Source organism: Petaurus breviceps, unplaced genomic scaffold, assembly GCF_028583685.1.
Source record: "Petaurus breviceps papuanus isolate PSGF00001 unplaced genomic scaffold, PetGlider_PUasm1.0 90977, whole genome shotgun sequence".
Taxonomy (NCBI): domain Eukaryota; kingdom Metazoa; phylum Chordata; class Mammalia; order Diprotodontia; family Petauridae; genus Petaurus; species Petaurus breviceps.
Genome location: NW_027187391.1, coordinates 19466424 through 19485357, shown reverse-complemented (window position 1 = coordinate 19485357; position 18934 = coordinate 19466424). Strand labels below are relative to the sequence as shown.

General features: G+C 34.3%; 1 protein-coding gene across 3 annotated transcripts in view; it reads right to left on the bottom strand.

Annotated features, from left to right (window-relative positions):
* The window catches only part of PTPRK (protein tyrosine phosphatase receptor type K), a 759288-nt gene that overhangs the window by 158893 nt on the left and 581461 nt on the right, over nt 1–18934 (bottom strand). For all 3 annotated transcript variants that reach the window (XM_069077441.1, XM_069077439.1, XM_069077440.1), the window contains exons 8-11: nt 16329–16631; nt 7378–7487; nt 4889–5090; nt 1328–1433 (exon numbers count right to left, since the gene is read on the bottom strand). In XM_069077441.1, coding sequence (XP_068933542.1) covers nt 1328–1433; nt 4889–5090; nt 7378–7487; nt 16329–16631 — 721 coding nt within the window. The remainder of the gene's footprint in view (nt 1–1327; nt 1434–4888; nt 5091–7377; nt 7488–16328; nt 16632–18934) is intronic.

The following is an 18934-nucleotide window of genomic DNA, read 5'->3' as shown; positions in this document are numbered from 1 at the left end:
TAAGACACTGAACTAGGAGAGAACTATGCTACTTACTAAAAATAGGTAATGGAATGGACTTTCAGTTATTATTCCTCTCCTTTTTTTAAAGCTACCAATAGCTTCCTGTTTTATTTTATTGTTGTGGTTTTTTTTGTTTGTTTTTTTGCTTTTTGGAGGGAGGAAGGTAGGGCAATTGGAGTTAAGTGACTTGTCCAAGGTCACACAGCTAGTTTTTTTGTATGAGGTGTCTGAGGCTGGATTTGAACTTGGGTCCTTCTGAGTGCAGGGCTGTTGCTCTATCACTGTGCAATCTAGCCACCCCAGCTTCCTGTTTTTAAAAGGGACATTAAGATGTTATCTATGTTCACTGTGTGTACCTCAGAAATAATGACTAAACATTTTAAAAGTTTTGTTTGAATTTAGACAACAAAGTATTAAGCAACTAGACACTAGAGACACACAAAGATAAAACCAGACTGACACTGACCTCAAGAAGCTTTCTAATAAGGCTAGACAAGACCTAAATGTAATCCCAAGTGGAAGACAATATGTATTTGAATTATCAATTATCACATGCCCTTAAATACTAGTTTTATGTAAGTAAAAGGATTGATTTTGCAAATGCTAAGGAAGCACTAAGTTGTAATAAACAATGCAAAATCAGAAGGAGAAGGCTGGGAGAAGATGTGAATGATTTCCTGAAATTAAGAAGACTACTTTTGTTTTGTTTTTTTATCATTGGGTAGAGGTGAAAGAAAATGTTTCTGAATGTTAAGGTAAAATAGGATATTTTATATTGGTACAGGGATATACTAAATAAAATTTAATAGCTCCAACACAATTTCCAATAACAGGTACTCCAGGATGAAAAAAGGTCAGATAGTTTGTATTCAATGTTATTATTCTACTTCTATTTCCTCAGCTTCCAATTTTTCAATCATACATTGAAATTCACTACATAATAGCTGATTTACTGCATCAGAAAAGAGTTATTTTCCAATCTTCTTTCTGACAAATACTTTCAAACCTCATGTTCCATAGATACCAAGAGAGGAAGCAAAATGAAATGGCACTAAGAGGAAAAAAAATAGAAAGAAAAGATCAACAATCTAAATCAAACAACAGAGAGGAGGATAATTCAGGTCATGAATATCTAAGAATCCCCTTAGAATTTACTTTCAAATACAATTCTATCTGTAGACTTTGTATAGCCAAGAAAAACAAACCTAACAATAATGTCAAATGAATATCACTTAGAAACAAATTATTTTATTAGCCGTCAGGGGACTAAACTATAAACTCTTTTCTTGGCTGCTTCTTCTGATGCCCTTCTTCTTCCTCTTACCTGATAGGTGCACCTTTAGCCTGTGCAGGTCTCAATAACACTGTTATAGTGGTGGCAGTTTCATTAAGGGATGCATCAATTCCTTCATAGTCAGGTAAGGTGGGAGCTGATTAAAGGAAACGGGAGACAAAGAGGCTTTGATCAAGTTAACGCAATTTTGTCACTGAGTCTAAACGAAGTTAAATTCCAAAGGAATGGAAATCAATGCAATGTTTAATTACCAAAAATGTTCATTAGAAGAAAGCATACAACACTAATTACTACAAATCTTTAGGTATTTGCCATCATTTGGAAGCACTGGCAATAAACATTTTGTTGTTGATTTTACATGAAAGAGATTGAATGGAATCCATGAAATGGTTTGTTGAGCAAAAGTATGGGGAAGAAAAATGAAAGGAAACTTGCTTATACAAACAAGACAGAAAGCAAGGCATTTAATAATTAATCATGAAATATTATCAAGGTAAGTCATTGAGTTATTATGTTGGAAGGGACCCTTAGAAATTACATAATGGGAATTTCTCACTTTGCAGATCCAGAGTCTAAGCTCCTGAAAGGTCAAACGTTTTGCTCAAGGTCACCCCAGAAGTTAATTCCAACACCAGGACTAGAATCTAAATCACTGGGTTTCGAGTGCTGTCTTCTTTCATCATATCACAGGTGTATGTAAAAAGAACTTTCTCATCTTGAACATTTAGATTATGACTGCTCCTAGGGACATGAACCATCATGACTAAGTTAATTTTTTTTAAATGGGGGGTGGGGAAGCTTGTATTCAGCCAATCATTGTATCTTACGTAAATCAGAAGTGCCCAACAATTTTATAAGGAACTTTCTCATTATCTAAAGTCAATGAAGTTGGTTGAAGGAGGGGCAGAAATTCAGTTAGTGGATAAGAGATGAATGGGGAGGAAGAAGCATGGTCCAAAGTGCTCCTTAGAGCCCCAACAGGGGCAGGAGTGAGTGCTGGGTAGTATGTTGTGTGTGGTTGTAGCAATAACTGCCACTAGTTATGGCTAGATAATGATGATTAATGATTGAGGTCAAAGGTGTCAAACACAATGGCCTGCACTATTCTTAAGGGTAAAATTAAACTAAAATGTTTGGGAGATATATAACAAAATAAATGGAGATGCAATAGAACATAGATAACATTAATACATGTTTTTCCAAATTAAGGTTCAGTCCATAGGGATCTTCATGTGGTTTGTGGGCAACTATTTATATTTGAGTTTGACACTACTGATCTAAATGATACAAAATAATTCATAGGACAATAATTTCCACTTTTCAATAACTCTTTCTGATATATTACATAAATAAAATATGTCAATATAAACTGCTATATCAATATGATTAATATATATGTTAGGAAGAAACAGTAATATTTTTCCTAAGTGGAATGAAAAATCCTAAGTACTTAGTAAATGTCTGCTGAACTGAAATAAAAAAAATTAAAGACAGCAAATTCTCTACAAAACTTCTGAAAATTCACTGGCTTCCTTCCTTCATTCTAAAGGCATACCTTTTGACCAACAGAAAGGTCTTATAATCATGAAAAAATTATAATAGTAGTGCTAAAATGTATTTTGAAAAGTGGCTAGAATTTTGATGACAATTTTTATCTGAACAGATCAGAGGGATTAATATTTGAGATAATGACAAAAGCAATTTTTATATGCAGTGAAATAAATTCATTTTAACAAGAAAATTTGAAGGAGCAGAAGAGAATAAGACAAAGATCTCATAAAACACTGGAAACTACAATAGATCTTCTTTTAAGTTTTTATGAATTCATATATGCACAGAAGTCTCTGATATGCTGAACTGGTTTTAACATTTTGCTAATATCAACATGCATAATGCTAGTGGAGATAATAAATGTCTTAGAGGAGAAAAAATACAGCAAATGCTAAAGTGGTTTCTTTTTCTTTGAGTCAATTTTGACAAAGTTTAATGATATGTTTGGCAATAGTGATCTATATATCTAGCAATGAGACTGGCAAAAATATAAGTACATTTTCACATATAACTGCCATCACTTTGCTATTTAAATGGAAGACAATGATCAGTTTGACCAAGAGTTCTAAGTCAAATTGTTCTTGGAAGTTTCACAATATCTCAACAAAGAGTAATGACAAATACTGTTTGTAGCCACTATACCTTGCACAGGAACCTATGTATTAGGTGCAAAGAATTTATAGTAAAACTTTATTTTACTGGTTTTCTCAAGGGAAAAGAACAGAAATCTCTGATTTTGATTAATCTATATAAAATATAAATGTGATCTAGGGATATTCTGTTTTGTGAAAGGGGTGAGATGTGAATTCATATACATATCTATGTCTATATCTGTATCTAAACGTGTATAAATACATAAGTCATGACTATGAGGAAATGGCTCCAATATGATATAGTATAAAATAAGCATTTTAATAAACTCAACAAATAGTCCTATCAGTAACTTTACATTTATAACAGTTGTATATAAAATAAATGAAATATGTACGTGAGAGTATTTGATAGTAAAAGAGAGTATCTTTTCACTCATAGTTCAATGACTATTGATTAATGGTTTTGATACAGAAGAAAATAATTTATGTTGTGTAGCATCCATTTTAGGTACATCATATGATCTTTATACAAAGGATAGTTTATTAATAAGATCTTCCTATGTTTCATCATTTCCCCTATGTTTGTATGTATATGTGCATGCACCTGTGAGAAAAGAATGTGCTTATTTAAAATTAACTATATCCCAGAACACTGAAAAGGTAAGACAGAAACACAAGAATATATTATTTATTGCAAGAGCAAGAGATCTCCATCCCTATGAACTTATTCCAAGAAGTGATGAAATTAATTTTGGGGACAAATTTTATTCCATTTGAATAGTTGGTGCCATACTTATCAATTTATCCAAGGTACTGTGAAGTCTAAAATAGGTGTATGTGATGAATTTTGTAATTCTCTTAAGAGAGAAAATAAAAGGAAAAAGAATTTTAAAATTTGGGGCGGCCAGGTGGCTCAGCTAGAGCACCGGCTCCAGTGTCGGGATGACCTGGGGATCAAATCCGGGCTCAGATACTTAGCACCACACCCAGAAATAACTGGCCATGTAACCTTGAGCAAGTTACTTAACCCCGATTGCTTTAAAAAAAAAGAATTTTAAAATTTACAGAGTATAGTCATTATTTGATGTGAAGGTAGGCAAGTGTAACTATGTCATAATTTGATCTGAAATTATATTAAGTGATTTTAAACCACGCTTAAATGTAACATGATGCACTCTCAAAGGCTATCTTTAAAAAAAAAGGGGGGGGGGCAGCTAGGTTGCACAGTGAATAGAGAATTGGCCCTGGAGTCAGGAGGACCTGAGTTCAAATCCAGTCTCAGACACTTGATAAACTTACTGGTTAGTTGTGTGACCTTGGGTAAGTCACTTAACCCCAATTGTCCTGCCTTCCCCCCTCAAAGAAAAAGTATGGCTGTTCCCCCAGAACACACTAGTACAAACCAAAAAGACAAAGAATCATATTTCTTTATCACTTATTTGAATACCTGAGATGTTGGTTGTAACGTTGATTGCTGTAGCTGGCCCAAAGCCTTTGACTGTACTGGCTCTTATAAAGAACTGGTAGGTTGTCCCAGGGTGGAGATGCAAAAATACATGATGTGTACTGTTCCATAAATTTGTCACAGTCTGGGGAGGTCCAGCCACAGGAACAGCAGGATCAAATGACCTAATGCTGTTATAGCTGACCTGTTTGTTAAAGAAATATATGTCCTATTAGCGAATTCCCTGTATTACAGTTAAATTGTTCCTAACTTGTCTCACAGTATCCACTCTCTTCCTTCTCTAATCTACCCTGGATCCAACTTCCCATATGATAGTCTAAAAGTTCAGGTCTAACCATGTCATTCCACTGCTCGAAAAACTTCAGTGGCTTTCCAAAGCCTCTAGGATTAAATGTAAACTCCACTGTCAGAGGCCCATAATCATCTGGCTCATGTATGTCTGTCTGGTTGATAAAATATTTTTCTGGTCACATTCACTACATTGCAGTCAAAGGAGACACCATTCTCTTTCCCATACATAATTTTCTTCTGACATATTTATGCCTTCAGCATAGGTTGCGGTCCTCACCTCTTCCCTTTGTGCCCCTCTAACTTCATTCAATACTTAGTTCATGCATCATCCTCTAAGAGGTCTTTCCTCACTCCCTGAATTGTTAAGGATGCCCATTGTGTTCTTATTTTGTTTACATCTTTTGTATAATTAATTTATGAATATAACTATTAGAATGCAAACTCCTTGATGGTAAACAAGAACTGTTTCATTTCTGTCTTGTATCCCCAGAGGATACTATAATGCCTGGTATATGACAGTCATTTAATAAATGTTTGCTGGCTTCAACTGAGTGAATGAATGCTAGATATTCTTAAATAAAACCATTTACTTGATAGGGTTATTTTTTCTGACTTTATTTAACTTCCTTTCCTTCTCTTTTCTGGCATACACATAGAGTCATGTTTAGAATTTTGTGGCTAGAGATACAGAAATCTGCTTTGTTACCTCATTTTCTCAAGTCAAACAACACATTTTTATGTAAATAATATTCAAGGTATGATAATATAATCACAACTTGCTGGAATACCTTCATGATTCCCACTTCAATGAAGCAATTGTCTCATTCTGTAGCCACTGGAAATTTAAGTATTTGTAAGCTTTAATCAAATCTAAGTAGGAACACATATCCTTATATACACATCAATGCTTTTTGACTTGATTCTTTAGTAACTTGTCATTGGAAAAGGAGGAAATAGACAAAAATTCTTAAAATGTGTGTATTTTAATATCCTGTTTATCCTATTCTTGGACTCATGAGGAGAGAGCCTCAAAGAAATAACCAAGTCAGCTTTAAACTTCAAGAGTCAGATTTATACTGACCTTTTCCAATTTTTGTATTACTTGGCAAGTGATATTCCCAGGTTTCTATTAAATCAGAACTTTGGACAGCTATCCATTAATATTACAAGAATGAAAATTAGTGTTCTGTATACTTGTGAATTCTATCATTTATTATACATAATCGTGAAGAAGATTGATTGACATTGCCATCACTCACCCCGGCAAGAAAAAAAAAAAAGAGGTTACACATTTAGATTAGGGTTTTAAAAATTCTATAGACTGTTTTGTGGTAGTTTCAATACTCAGTATCAGAGAAACATTATTTACAGGAACAAATATATAAAAATGCAAAGGGCTTTGTAACTTAATCTACTCCAACTTCGTCATATATTGATGAGGATACTTAGGGTCACAGAACGTAAATGATATACCCATGAGACAGGTAGGAGGCATGGTGGAGAGAGCACCAGGCCAGGAGCGAGAGAGACCTGAATTCAAAACCAGCCTCAAACACTTACTAGTTGTGTGATCCTGGGCAAGGGACTTAACCTCTACTTGCCTTTGTTTCCTCAACAGATTTTACTGTTATCTCCATTTTAGGAGATAAAAAGGGAACTAAAGGTTGCTGTGAGGATCAAACGAGATAATATTTATGAGTACTTTACACAGTGCTGGACATGTAGAAGGCACCATATAAAGGCTTATTCCTTCCATCCTTGTCCTTTCTACCCTCCATGATCACAGGGATAGCAAGCAGCAGAGCAAGAATTAAAACCCAGGAAGCTCTTATTCTAAATCTAACAATGTTTCTACTATTCACATGATTAAAAAGTATTTACAGGGCCGGCTAGGTGGCACAGTGAGTAGAGCACTGGCCCTGGAGTCAGGAGAACCTGAGTTCGGATCTGGCCTCATACACTTGACACAAAAACTAGCTGTGTGACCTTGGGCAAATTGCTTAACCCCAATTGCCCTCAAAAAAAAAAGCAAAAAAAAAAGTATTTACAAACCACACTGAAGTGTACTAATAATGATTTTTAATATTGTTTTCCTACATCTTACTTCCCTATTTTCCTACTGTTTTATCTCCCTTCCAATATGTATTTATGCACATTAAAATGAATATTTTCATCAATACCTCATATTGAGTGATAATTCCATTTGGATCCAAAGGTTCTTTCCAGTTCAGGAAGATCTTGTTTTCAAATGAAGTTCCTTTAAGAGACTTGACTGGAACTGGACCAGGCACTGCAAGTAAGATTGGTTTTGTTAGAGACATATTTATGGACATATATATGTATACAAATGCATACATTCATAAACACACACACATATATATATATATAGATAGATAGATAGATTTAAATCAGATATGTTAGACCAACTAATTAGACATTTATGTGTAGATATGTATATGGCATACATACGTGTATTGTATATCTTTCTATAGCTATTCTATGTATATTAGAGACTACCCAGCGTGAGCAGGAAGTGTAGAAACCTCTCATGGACAGAATTCTACCACTGATTGGAAGGGAAGTTTTGACAAGAGCAGGTTTGTCCCAGCTTAGGTAGCCTGGTGACCTCCTGATCCAGAGGCTCACTGTATTGGGGTTGAAGTATGGCAGACATCTAATAGCAAATTAGAAATCCAGCTAAAATGATCCAATAGCTTCACCCTCTCCACTAACAGAGATTATATATGGTCCACTTGAATACTTCTTAAATTTAAAAAGCTGTATATGTATCTAATGACACTGGGTTCACATATACAAGCAGAGAACTAAGGCAGATTCACTGCAGCACATACTTGGAATACAAGAATTTTCCAAAAGCAATGTTATTCCTTAGGGTTAAGAACCGATTAAATTCAATTTTGAGCAGAGAACATTGCATACCATAGGCACTCAATAAGTGTGTATAGAATGGAAATGAAGTGCCTTGAGATTAAAGTATGTAATCTGGCTTGACTTCATTAAGCCACTTAGATAATATTAATATATTTGTTTCAAGAACAAGGCTGTAATTTCTAGATAGAATTTTGTGAAGAATATGACAGACCAACAAGCCTTAGTAAAAACAGTTCATAAAATAATTAACTATGATTAACAAACACTGTTTAGATCCAGAGAAATTGAAAGTCAAGCCAAGTAGATTACACTGTGCCATCCATTACTACTCACTTTGGCATTGTCTCAAATACTTTTCTATAAACAAATAAAACCCCAATAAACACAAATTCATAAAAAATGAATTGTTAATGGTGAAGAGGTTCAGCTGGTGCTGCTTTAACCTTTCAAATGAAAAACATTTTTCAAAGCTAACAGCCAAGGGAAGTTAAAACAGCAGGAGTTGGGGGTTTTATTTTTGGTTCTTATTTTTTTAATCAGCATAATCAATTATGAAGTATCCCCAGGTGTAACACGGTTTGAAGCTTCACCCCTAAACCCTGCTTATCCTGAGAATAGTTCATAATAACTGATAATCACAAGAGCAGCAGTTTGGAAAGCTTAGGGATATTCCATTTATAGTATATCCTATTTTTATTCTCTTGTATTTTATATTTATAAACATAAATTCACCTAGAGTGCTGGGTGTTGCTTTCGAAAAGTTAAGGGAAAAAACAAGTAGAAGAAATAAAATACTTTAAAAAATTATGCCTCATACTTCAGTTTTTAAAGGTTTTCCCCCCTTTAAAAGCCAACCTAAATATCTGCTTGCATATTTCAATTAGTATTTTTCCTTAATCTAATGTTCTAATGAACTTCACACATGACATTTTCAGGGAATGCATTTTCAAAGTATACTGCAATTTTGTGAGGAGAGAAATAAATTAAAAATCACTAGATCAAAGGAAATGCTTTGCACCGTGGCTAGCAGCATCAAGGCAAAGAGAACAGTCTGTCACAACAGTGAGATTCAATTCAATCTACAAGGAGACCATGAATGATGACATGACCTCTGGGACAGGCAACATAATTTTGCACATTAATAATAAATTCATGAAGGCAAAGAAGCCCACAGTAAACAGCTGAGACGCCAACACTAAACTTCATAAGAACTGTTCATCCATCTGTCAGAGAAGACTTGGGGAGAAGTTAACTAAAGGCATCCAGGGCTGTTTTGCTTCACTGTATTGACACAGATTATGTAACACATAGAGGCTGATAGGCCATGACAACCTCTCTGTGTGTTTCGTGGCATTTGTTGATACTATTGTAGGCAGGGCTTTGTTTTCCAAAGGAGTGTCTGTCGTTTCTCTTCTTGTCAAATCAAGCATGTTTACTAGTTTAATTAAGGGAGAAAAAGATTCCTCCATTTATCCTGTCTGTCTTACAAAGAGTGGCTACAGGGAGGATAAAAACCCAATCAATGAGGAAATATTTAATCAGAGAACTGCAGTTATTATGTTCAGCCAACACAGATTTTGCTAACAACTTTAAAATGGCAGTGGGCATGTTAGGAATATGTAGGAGCATTTTAAAGCTAGCATGTAGCATTCTGGATTTTAAGAATAGATAGGGAACAGCAGTTAAAATGGGATGTCTTTTCTATCCATTGTGTTAAGTTTCAATGTTCAGCAAATAAGGTTCACTTCAAAAAGTTCCACATATTATTCTAGGCCCCACTGGTCATCCTGCATTTAGCTCAGGGCTGTTACTGAGATGGACATATAGAAGAGAAAACAAGCTGCTTCCAGAAGTTGGTCTAATTCTCCTGGGGAATTCGGAGTGAACAGAATGCTTTACACAACTTGCAACTAGGCCGTGGAAGTGACTGAGCTGGAGGGTAAACGACATAAAAGCAGTTTGGCAGCACTGAGAGAGATGCTATTCGGCAGTTTTCTCTCTTTGAAGGGGGGATCATCTTGAGAAGACTGCCAATTTCTCCGTATACCTGTGGTTTGGCTAAATGTAGCATGAAGTTGGTAAATGGCTGTCACCATGGCAACAAATAGGTTGCCATGGGACATCATTGTATATCTCCACATCATCTCTTCCTTTCAACAGAGAGCCAGAAGTTTGACTTATTACTTTGTGGTCTTGTGCTAATATGACTTTAATAATTCCCTTCAGTATCATTTCAATTAATTTAGAATAATAGAGGAAATGACTGAAAATGATTATACTACAGAACTGGGGGAAACAAGATTTGTGAAGAACAAAGATATAGAGGATGGCTACAATAAAAGAGCATAATGGAGTCTTTAAAATATAATCATCATAAATGGTTTTCACAACATATGCATAACCACCCTCTGCCTACATCCCCCATAACAGGTTTTTTTTTCTGAGCCAACTCATATTATTGATTTTTATGATTTCTAGAATAAAAAATGATACCAAAACCTTCATAAAAAAAGTTCTAGCCTTGTACTAGGAAAAAAAAAAGTATCCAATAAATTAAATATAAATTCTACCTTAGGGTTCTGGTGGGAAATCATTCTAGTATGGCTTGTCTGATTTATGGATGTCCCCAGAATTCTTTTTTGTGAAATCATATCTTTTTTATTATATGGCTGATAATTTATTCTTCCTCTACGCATGTAAGGTGGCAATAATTTGGTACAGTGACTTAATCAGATTGCCATCATCCATTGATTTTTAAACAATAGATTATGATTTAAGTTTTCTCCCACCCCTCAAAAAGAACATTAAAAGGATCTTGTATTGTATATTGAAAATGCAGCTCACATGGGAAAAGATGAAAATAGTCTGTTATGATAAAACTGTCAGAAATTTGCATTTTTTGGTTAAATCTTATAATACAAAAAGGGAGTAGTATGTTTTAAGTTGTTGCCATGACAAAATCATGCAGTAATAACTGCATAATAAAAACAGCAAAAGCAAACTCTAAAGGACTAAGATTAAATTAACAATATAGTTAATGGTATTTCAATTTACATATGAATTTCCTGGAGCGGGAGGGGAAATTGGAAAGTCATAGCTTTGCCTAATTTAGAACCTACTTTAAAGACCCACAAAAATTCATTTTTATTAGTAACCTGTTCATACATAGGTACCCAGAAATTTACTATAATATGCATAAAATAGGACGAGTATTATTAATATTATTTGGTATATATTGGGAGGAGATGGGCAAAAGAACACAGGATGCAATAAAATTGGGTCATATAATGGCTACATAGTAATCAACCAAAGAAGCATAAAACTCACAAATGGCTATAAAATTACAGGTTATAAGTATTTTTTTTTCTTTCCAATGAAGACCACAGGACAATAAAGTAATACTACCAATAACTTGTTTAAAAAAGGTGTTTGGGGGCTTAAGTAACTCAGTGTCTACTCTGGGTGCTGACAGAACTCAAGCATATTGAAGTGAAAGCCCAAGTTAGGAGCAGATTAGAGTTTACCCTTAAGTAGTTGCATTCATGTATTTGAGTTCACTATTCAAAGTTCTAATTCTGTAAAACAAGATCATTGGTTCTAGATCAGTGGAAATATGCAGTGAGAATTCAAACCACTAGGCGGCAGTGGGGAGAGGATTCAGTCTCACTAATCTAAGGACCTAAATTGTATTTATAAACCTCATAAGACTATTCTCCAGCTCCCTAACCTCATCTTCCCTCATCTTTTAATTGTTAAACAACTATCTCTTTTTCTTCGCAGAGGAGAATTTTCAAAGTAATTAGTTCTAAATATATCATGAGTGTGGTAGATAATGAAAATATTTTCATTGCTGCTACGATCAAGAATTAGTTCAAATAATAAAGATGAATCAGTTCATTTGAAACTGCTTGAACTGAATTTACCTTGACCATCTCCCTGGGATTTAAAATTGTTCAGATTTCAGTAATAGCCTGATAGGTTTTAATTTGGACATCAAAAGCTCTAAGAAACTTTGATCAATGCTTACACTCTTACAATACAGAGAAATAAACCTGCCCAACCAGGATAGGTTCACTGGAATCATGTATACATTTTTTACTTTGTCTTATGTGCAGAAGAAGCCTAGCCAAAATGACAAGTTCAGTACTACAAGGGATATAGAAAGAGTTGGGCATGAAATCTGCATTCATTTGTGGCATGCAACAAAGAGAACCATAAAATCTTGAAAAAAGTCTTTGATTTCTTTCTAAGCTATTTCTGACTTATTTTTCTTGAAATTTCACCTTAGTCCTGAAATTAACAGTTTGGATGTACTATTGCCCATATGACCTCTCCCCTGGTTGTATGGATTCTTTCTCCTAGAGCCTCCATTTAAGAAGAGTGTACAATTCAGACATTTTTTTCTAGATGGTGCTCAAGACTGTCTTCACCATCCTCCTGTGTGGTATACACCCCTCCCCACCATTGTCACAACTTTTCAGCTTCTTTTTATGTCTCTCCTCAATACAGTTTAAGCTCTATGTGGGTCAGGACTGTCTAGCTTTTTGCTTTGTGTTTGTATTCCAAGAGATTACAGCCCTTTGTGGATGACCATGCAGTCAGTCCTTAATACAAGATTGTTTAAAAAATAAGAAGTCTGATTAGGGCACAGTATAAATTCCTGCACAACTTTATATTATCTGTTCAGTTCAGTCTTATTAATTTTTATTTTTCTCGGCAATCAAGAATCCTATGGATCTTGTTTTTTGACACTGAACATAATAGCTGTCTCTTCCACCCAGCTTTAAATCATTTTGAAAGGTGATAAAGATGCTAACTATGCCTTATTCCAATACTGAACACTGTAGATAAAAACAAGTTTAATACTAGATCACAAATTTGTTTTTTTAAAAAATATTTTGATAACTGTTTCAAAGATTATTTTTCTTTTTAATTCTACATATTTTATTTGATGTATTTAAAAACACTATTCTGAGAAGGGGTTCACTGGTTTGATCAGTGTGACAAAGGTCTTCAATCCACTAATGAACAATATTTTAGTCAAATCAAGTGATGAGTTAAGAATTCACCTAAATTTGAACTAAGGAAGAAAACCTGAAAATACAACCATGAAATCAGGATAGATGAAAAGAAAAAAGGATGTAAAAAAGGCCAATCTGGCATCATAGGAAGCTTACCAGTGAGCTTCAATTTTCCTAAGGCATATATGTAACTGGTTCTTCAGCTCCTTACTGCTTTATACTAAGTTTTGCTTGACCATTTGCAATATAGTCTCTTAAGAAGTTTTCCACTATCTTTACTTTGCCCAGCAACTCCTTTATGAATTAGAACCAGAATAGGTTCAGAGTAGCAATTTATCTACTTGCTCAAGGTTGAAATTGTCAAGAATTCTTGCAAAAACGAAATTTGTGATCTAGTATAAAACTTGTTTTTATCTATAGTGTTCAATATTGGAATAATGTATGGCTAGTATCTTTATCACCTTTTGAAATGATTTAAAGTTGGGTGGGAGAGACAACTAATATGTTCAATGTCAAGAATTTGTCTCAGATACTTTGCTAACCATGCAAGAAGACTCAAAGCAGATGTCAGAATATGTTCGAGTCTCCCATCCTACTCTGTCTTCTAGCAGTTTGAGAGGACTGATATGATCTTCATAGAGCACTTAAAAGCCAATACAGACTTCAAAAATTATCTAGTTCAAGATAGGGAAACAAAGCCGAGAGAGATTAAGTGAAATGTCTAAGATCAAAAGTTAGCTTGTCACAAATCCAAGAGGTGCATCCAGGCCTTCTGACTCCTAGGCCAACTAAGGCAGAGGAATTCAAAGAGAACACACTTTCTTTCTATTCTTTTTTTTTTTTCTTTTTGGAGGGGGGAAGGTAGGGCAATTGGTGTTAAGTGACTTGCCCGAGGTCACAGGCTAGTTTTTTTTTTTTTGGAGTCAGGTCCTCCTGACTCCAGGGCCGACATTCTATTCACTGCACCACCTAGTCTCCCCCTTTCTATTCTTTATGTCCTTCCATGCCATATGTTCTTTTATTTCTTTGGCATGCAAAAAATTAAATAAAAGGTAAATATCTCACAGTTCCAATGTTATGATTGGCTAGTATTATATGAAATTCTTCTTTTTAGTTAATGTTTCATGAATTTCAGAATCTCATATTCTTCCTATGCACATGAAAATGCTCTTTATAATTTACAGTGCCCGATTAGCTGAATTTATTTAGTGCTATTCTCCCTCTAAATTAAAAGGAGGGAAGGCTCAGTCTCATTTGGACATCATTCTCTTCTCAAGGAGCATAAGTTGAAGATGGTATAGTAGGGGAGGGGAGGTGTTTGGTATTTCCTTCTTCTCTGTTACTAGGATTCACCTCAACTCTAACATAGTTAAGGTAGTCAAGAACAGGAAGGGCCAGAAGTTAGAAACAATCATATGATTATTTCATCCTCTAATAACATACTACTCATCAGATCAAATGATGAAGAGTGATCAAAAGGAAAATAAAAGTAAGACTAAAGTAGCAAACAGTAGGATGAATACTAGATTTTGGGTCTGAAGACTTGTGTTTGTTCTCCATATCTAACGTATAATCTGAGGCAAGTCATTTATCATCTTGGGATTTTAGTGTCTTTTCTCTGTTAAACAAGGGAGAATGACCTAGAGCAGAAATTTTTAGACACATGGCCCAATGCAGTTGGCAACACACCTGAATGCAGACTGAACTAGATTAAAATTTAATAAATGTAATTGGGAAATAGTTAACAAAATAAATTTTAAAAATATAATAGAACACATCAATATGCTAAGGTGTAGTTTTCTAAGTAGAAATGTCTCCCCCTGGGATCCTAATGTATGGATTAGTGGCCCCCATTTCTATTTGAGCTCAATACCACTGTCCTCAAGGATAGTTTTATCTGTGCATACACAGAGGTATGTATACATTGTATACCATTGCCTGTGTACAGGACACATGAAAGGCAGTGTGGTCTAGCACTGGACCTAAAGCTGAGAAGATCTAGGTTCATATGCCAGTCTTGACACTCACTGGTTGTATGATCCTGGGTTATCCACTTAGGCTATATGAGACTACTTCTTAAATTCTAAATAGAAGTAATTATATGTATATTAGCTACTTATGAGACTTAAGCAAGATACTTTATTTAATGGAATTTATAAACTTTAAAGTGTTTCAGAGTCTGAAGCTAGTTTAAGTTCATTTTTCATACTGCTTGACCTGTATACTATAATTGTTAGTTACAGCTCTGTCTCCTGGAGCTGATGATGAATGAACCCCAACCTAGTATTAAGATATGTTTAAAACTTTAAAAAGACTTTTAGCACACTGAGATATTTTTTCTCAGCACACTGAGATATTATTTTAAAAAATATATACACATATATATTTGTAGGCTTTAATATCACATATGAAGATGTGTTATATTTGGTATGTACATGGATATGTTTAAATATTTGTTACTATTTGCTAGTTAATAATAAATTAATGAATAAATAACAACAACTAGCATCTGTATAGTGCTTACTATGTGCCAGGCATTGTGCTTAGTGTCTTACAATTATTATCTCATTTGAACTTCATAGTAATGGCTGAAGTCACATTTGAACTCAGGTCTTCCAGCCTCCAGACCCAGCAAATACACAAACTAGCTAAAGGGCAGCATGGCTCAATTAACTAAAATTCCTCATTTAATGCTTTTTAGTCAGATTTATATTAGGATTATTAAAAGATTATAAGATATAGTGCTATTAAAATTTGATGATATCCCTCCTTCCCTATTATCAAGTCATGCAAAGCTTTCTCCCTACTGGACGTATGTCAAAGACACTTTAAACTGAGATATGAAAATATCATGACATTGCTTTTCTTTGCTAGAAAAACCTGAAACCACAAATATTGTGTTTATAAATTGCAAAAATGTAATGAACATATGAACTTTGACATACATACTGTAATAGTTAAAACTACTAAACTTTAAACTGCCTTATATAATCTTGAAAGCTTTTTCTGTAACATGGTTCAAATATATAACTGCATTCCAAACAGCATTTGGTAGCTTATTTGGAGAGAAGTAATCATGTTCATTAAAGATAACAGTATTAATTTTAGTCTTATAAATGGAATTTAGCAAGTGTTCAGTCAAGTTTAGTCTAAGTCAAACTAAGAGTAATGTGAAATTGTTAAATATTTCCTTTTTTTGTAACATGGTATGAACATACCATCTTCATCGGTTTGAATAATTGTCTCCTCGCTTTCCTTCCTCCCTTCAGGATTGGTTAGGATCATCTTGAGGCTGACATTTGTGTAAGGTGGCAGATGGCTCACAACATGCTGGGGCGCTTTGGGGTCCATGTCCAAGCAGTCAGCCTTGCTCTCATTGTGACCACGGAAGTAATGGTAGCAAATAGTGACATTGAAAGTGTGGCAACGTGTAATGTTGTAGCCTAAAGACTCCCAGTCCACTGCAATGTGTCTTGCTTGGATTTCAGCAATTTTCAATGTTTTTGGTGTTCTCATTGGTTCTGTAAAACAAAACAAAAATACATATAGTTCTATAAGCATTACCACCACAAATGCAAACTTGAAAACGACTTAGAATCTGTTAATTTAGTCTCCCCTCTTTGGATTACAACTATCCCAAATCTGTTTTTCTTTATGGAAAGGTGCCAAGTCAGTGACTATAATTTACCCATTGCATAAACAAAATGGTAATTAAAGCATCAGCAATCCAAAGTATTTAGTATCATAATAAAAAATGCTACAAAAGTAGACACAATACTACTACAGCTGTCATTGCTAACTTTTTGCTTCTCTTTTCTTCTGTTATTATTAATTGAGTAAATTAGCTAATATATCATAATGGAAAAGAGTCAACATGTTCTGCACTATGATTTATCATGCCACTAAAATACGTTGTAAACTAATTACACTAATTGTGCTACTAAACTACCACTTACAAAAATGACGCAGATATTAATTAACATTTATTATTTCAGTAATGATGTTGTTCATCAAAGCAGGAAAGCTAAGAAAAATGACAAGAAAACATTTGGATGTTCACACTGTCATCCCTTCCCTTTGGTCCCCTTCCAACTCCTTCCTAGGATGAGCTTAGGGTTGATCATTACAGCACTGTCACCCATACTGAACTACTATGTGAATTTCCATTCATCTGGAAAGTGCCAACAGAACGGTGGGCAGTCCCAGGGAGGCAATCAATTCATCACTGCTTCCCCAGTGTGCTCATCCCTAACAGCAAAAAAAAGTTTAATAGTTTAACTTAATTAAAACACTGATACATTGAAAGTTATGACCATGACTATGCACATATATGAAAGAAACCAACGTAACAACATAACCTTAATGTATTTGTTCTTCAAAGGGAGCAGAATGAAATCCTAGGTTGAACCTTAACTCACAAATCTCAGTTCAATGTTGATAGATTCTTGGAATTAAATTAAAATGAATGAAGAAACTCCCTTCTCCCTCTGAAAAAGCCATTCTGGGTTTGTGTTTAGAGACTTACATTTTTGAAATTTAAATCTCAATTCTGCAAAGATAATCAGCAGGGTGCACAGATGGCAAGTCCAATTTGGAATTCCAGTTCAATGTATTTAATATGCAACTTGAAAGATGCTGGTGGCCATTTAATTTAAAATAACAAAGTATTTTTTTAAAAATACGCACAAATATAACTTGTATTCTCTGATGCCTGAGTTTCAATGCTGCTATTCCATTTTATAAGAATTAACAAGATACGGTCTCTCCCTTTGAGCTCTACAATTCCATAAGCAGTTGAGGCACAGAAAGGCAGAACAAAATATATATATTTTTAACAATTCAACTCAACTAGGGTTTTTAAAGCATCTATTATATACCCAATCCTAGGCTAGGACTTCATCTAGAGAAAGGGACAGCTTGCAACTAAGTAGACATCCTAAATAAGCACTGGTTCCAACAACTTACCAAAGTGCACAGCATGGCTAAAAAATCAACAGCTACAATACAGGAAACTATACATAATGAGACAAATGAAGTAGCACTTTGTAGAATGAAAAGATATATGTTAATTTAATGTGGGAAAATGACATACCAAAACCTATGCATTCAACAAAAATAGTAACAATTCAATTCTGAAAATAGAAATGTCATGCATAGTGCTCTATATAGTATGGAATCATATATTGACAGGATTTTATAATACTAATATTACTGTTAATGATGATGATAGTGTCATCATCATCATCATCATAGCAGCATTTATTATGTGCCAGGCAGTATGCTAAGCATTTTATAAATATTATCTCATTTGATCCATATAAAAATCCTGAGAGACCAGTACTATTAATTATTACCTCATTTTACAATTAAGAAAACTAAGGGAAAGAGAGGTTAAGTAATTTGTCTAAGGTAAACAAGCTAATAAGTATTTGAGACTGGATTTGCTCTTAATTCATCCTGACTCTAGAGGCCTAGTCCTTTGTCCACTGACCTATCTAGTTGCCTACATTTTAGACAAGGAAAGTAACACAAAATCACGTATTCATTAACAGCTGATTTCATTTTGATTTTGCTAAAGGTATGCATTTGAGGGGTAATAGCTAGCAAATGATTTTACAGGGATTTATGGTTACTTGAAAATCCTGTTTAAAAGCAAAAAGTTTTACTTTCTCTTTTTGAAAATAAGTTTTATTAGTTCCTTTTATTTTTACAATTATTTTCATATAGATAGTATATGGAGAGTATACATAATGTATAAAATTTTATTTGTATACATTCTATATACATTTATATATACACCACCTTCCCCCACAATGAATCTTTC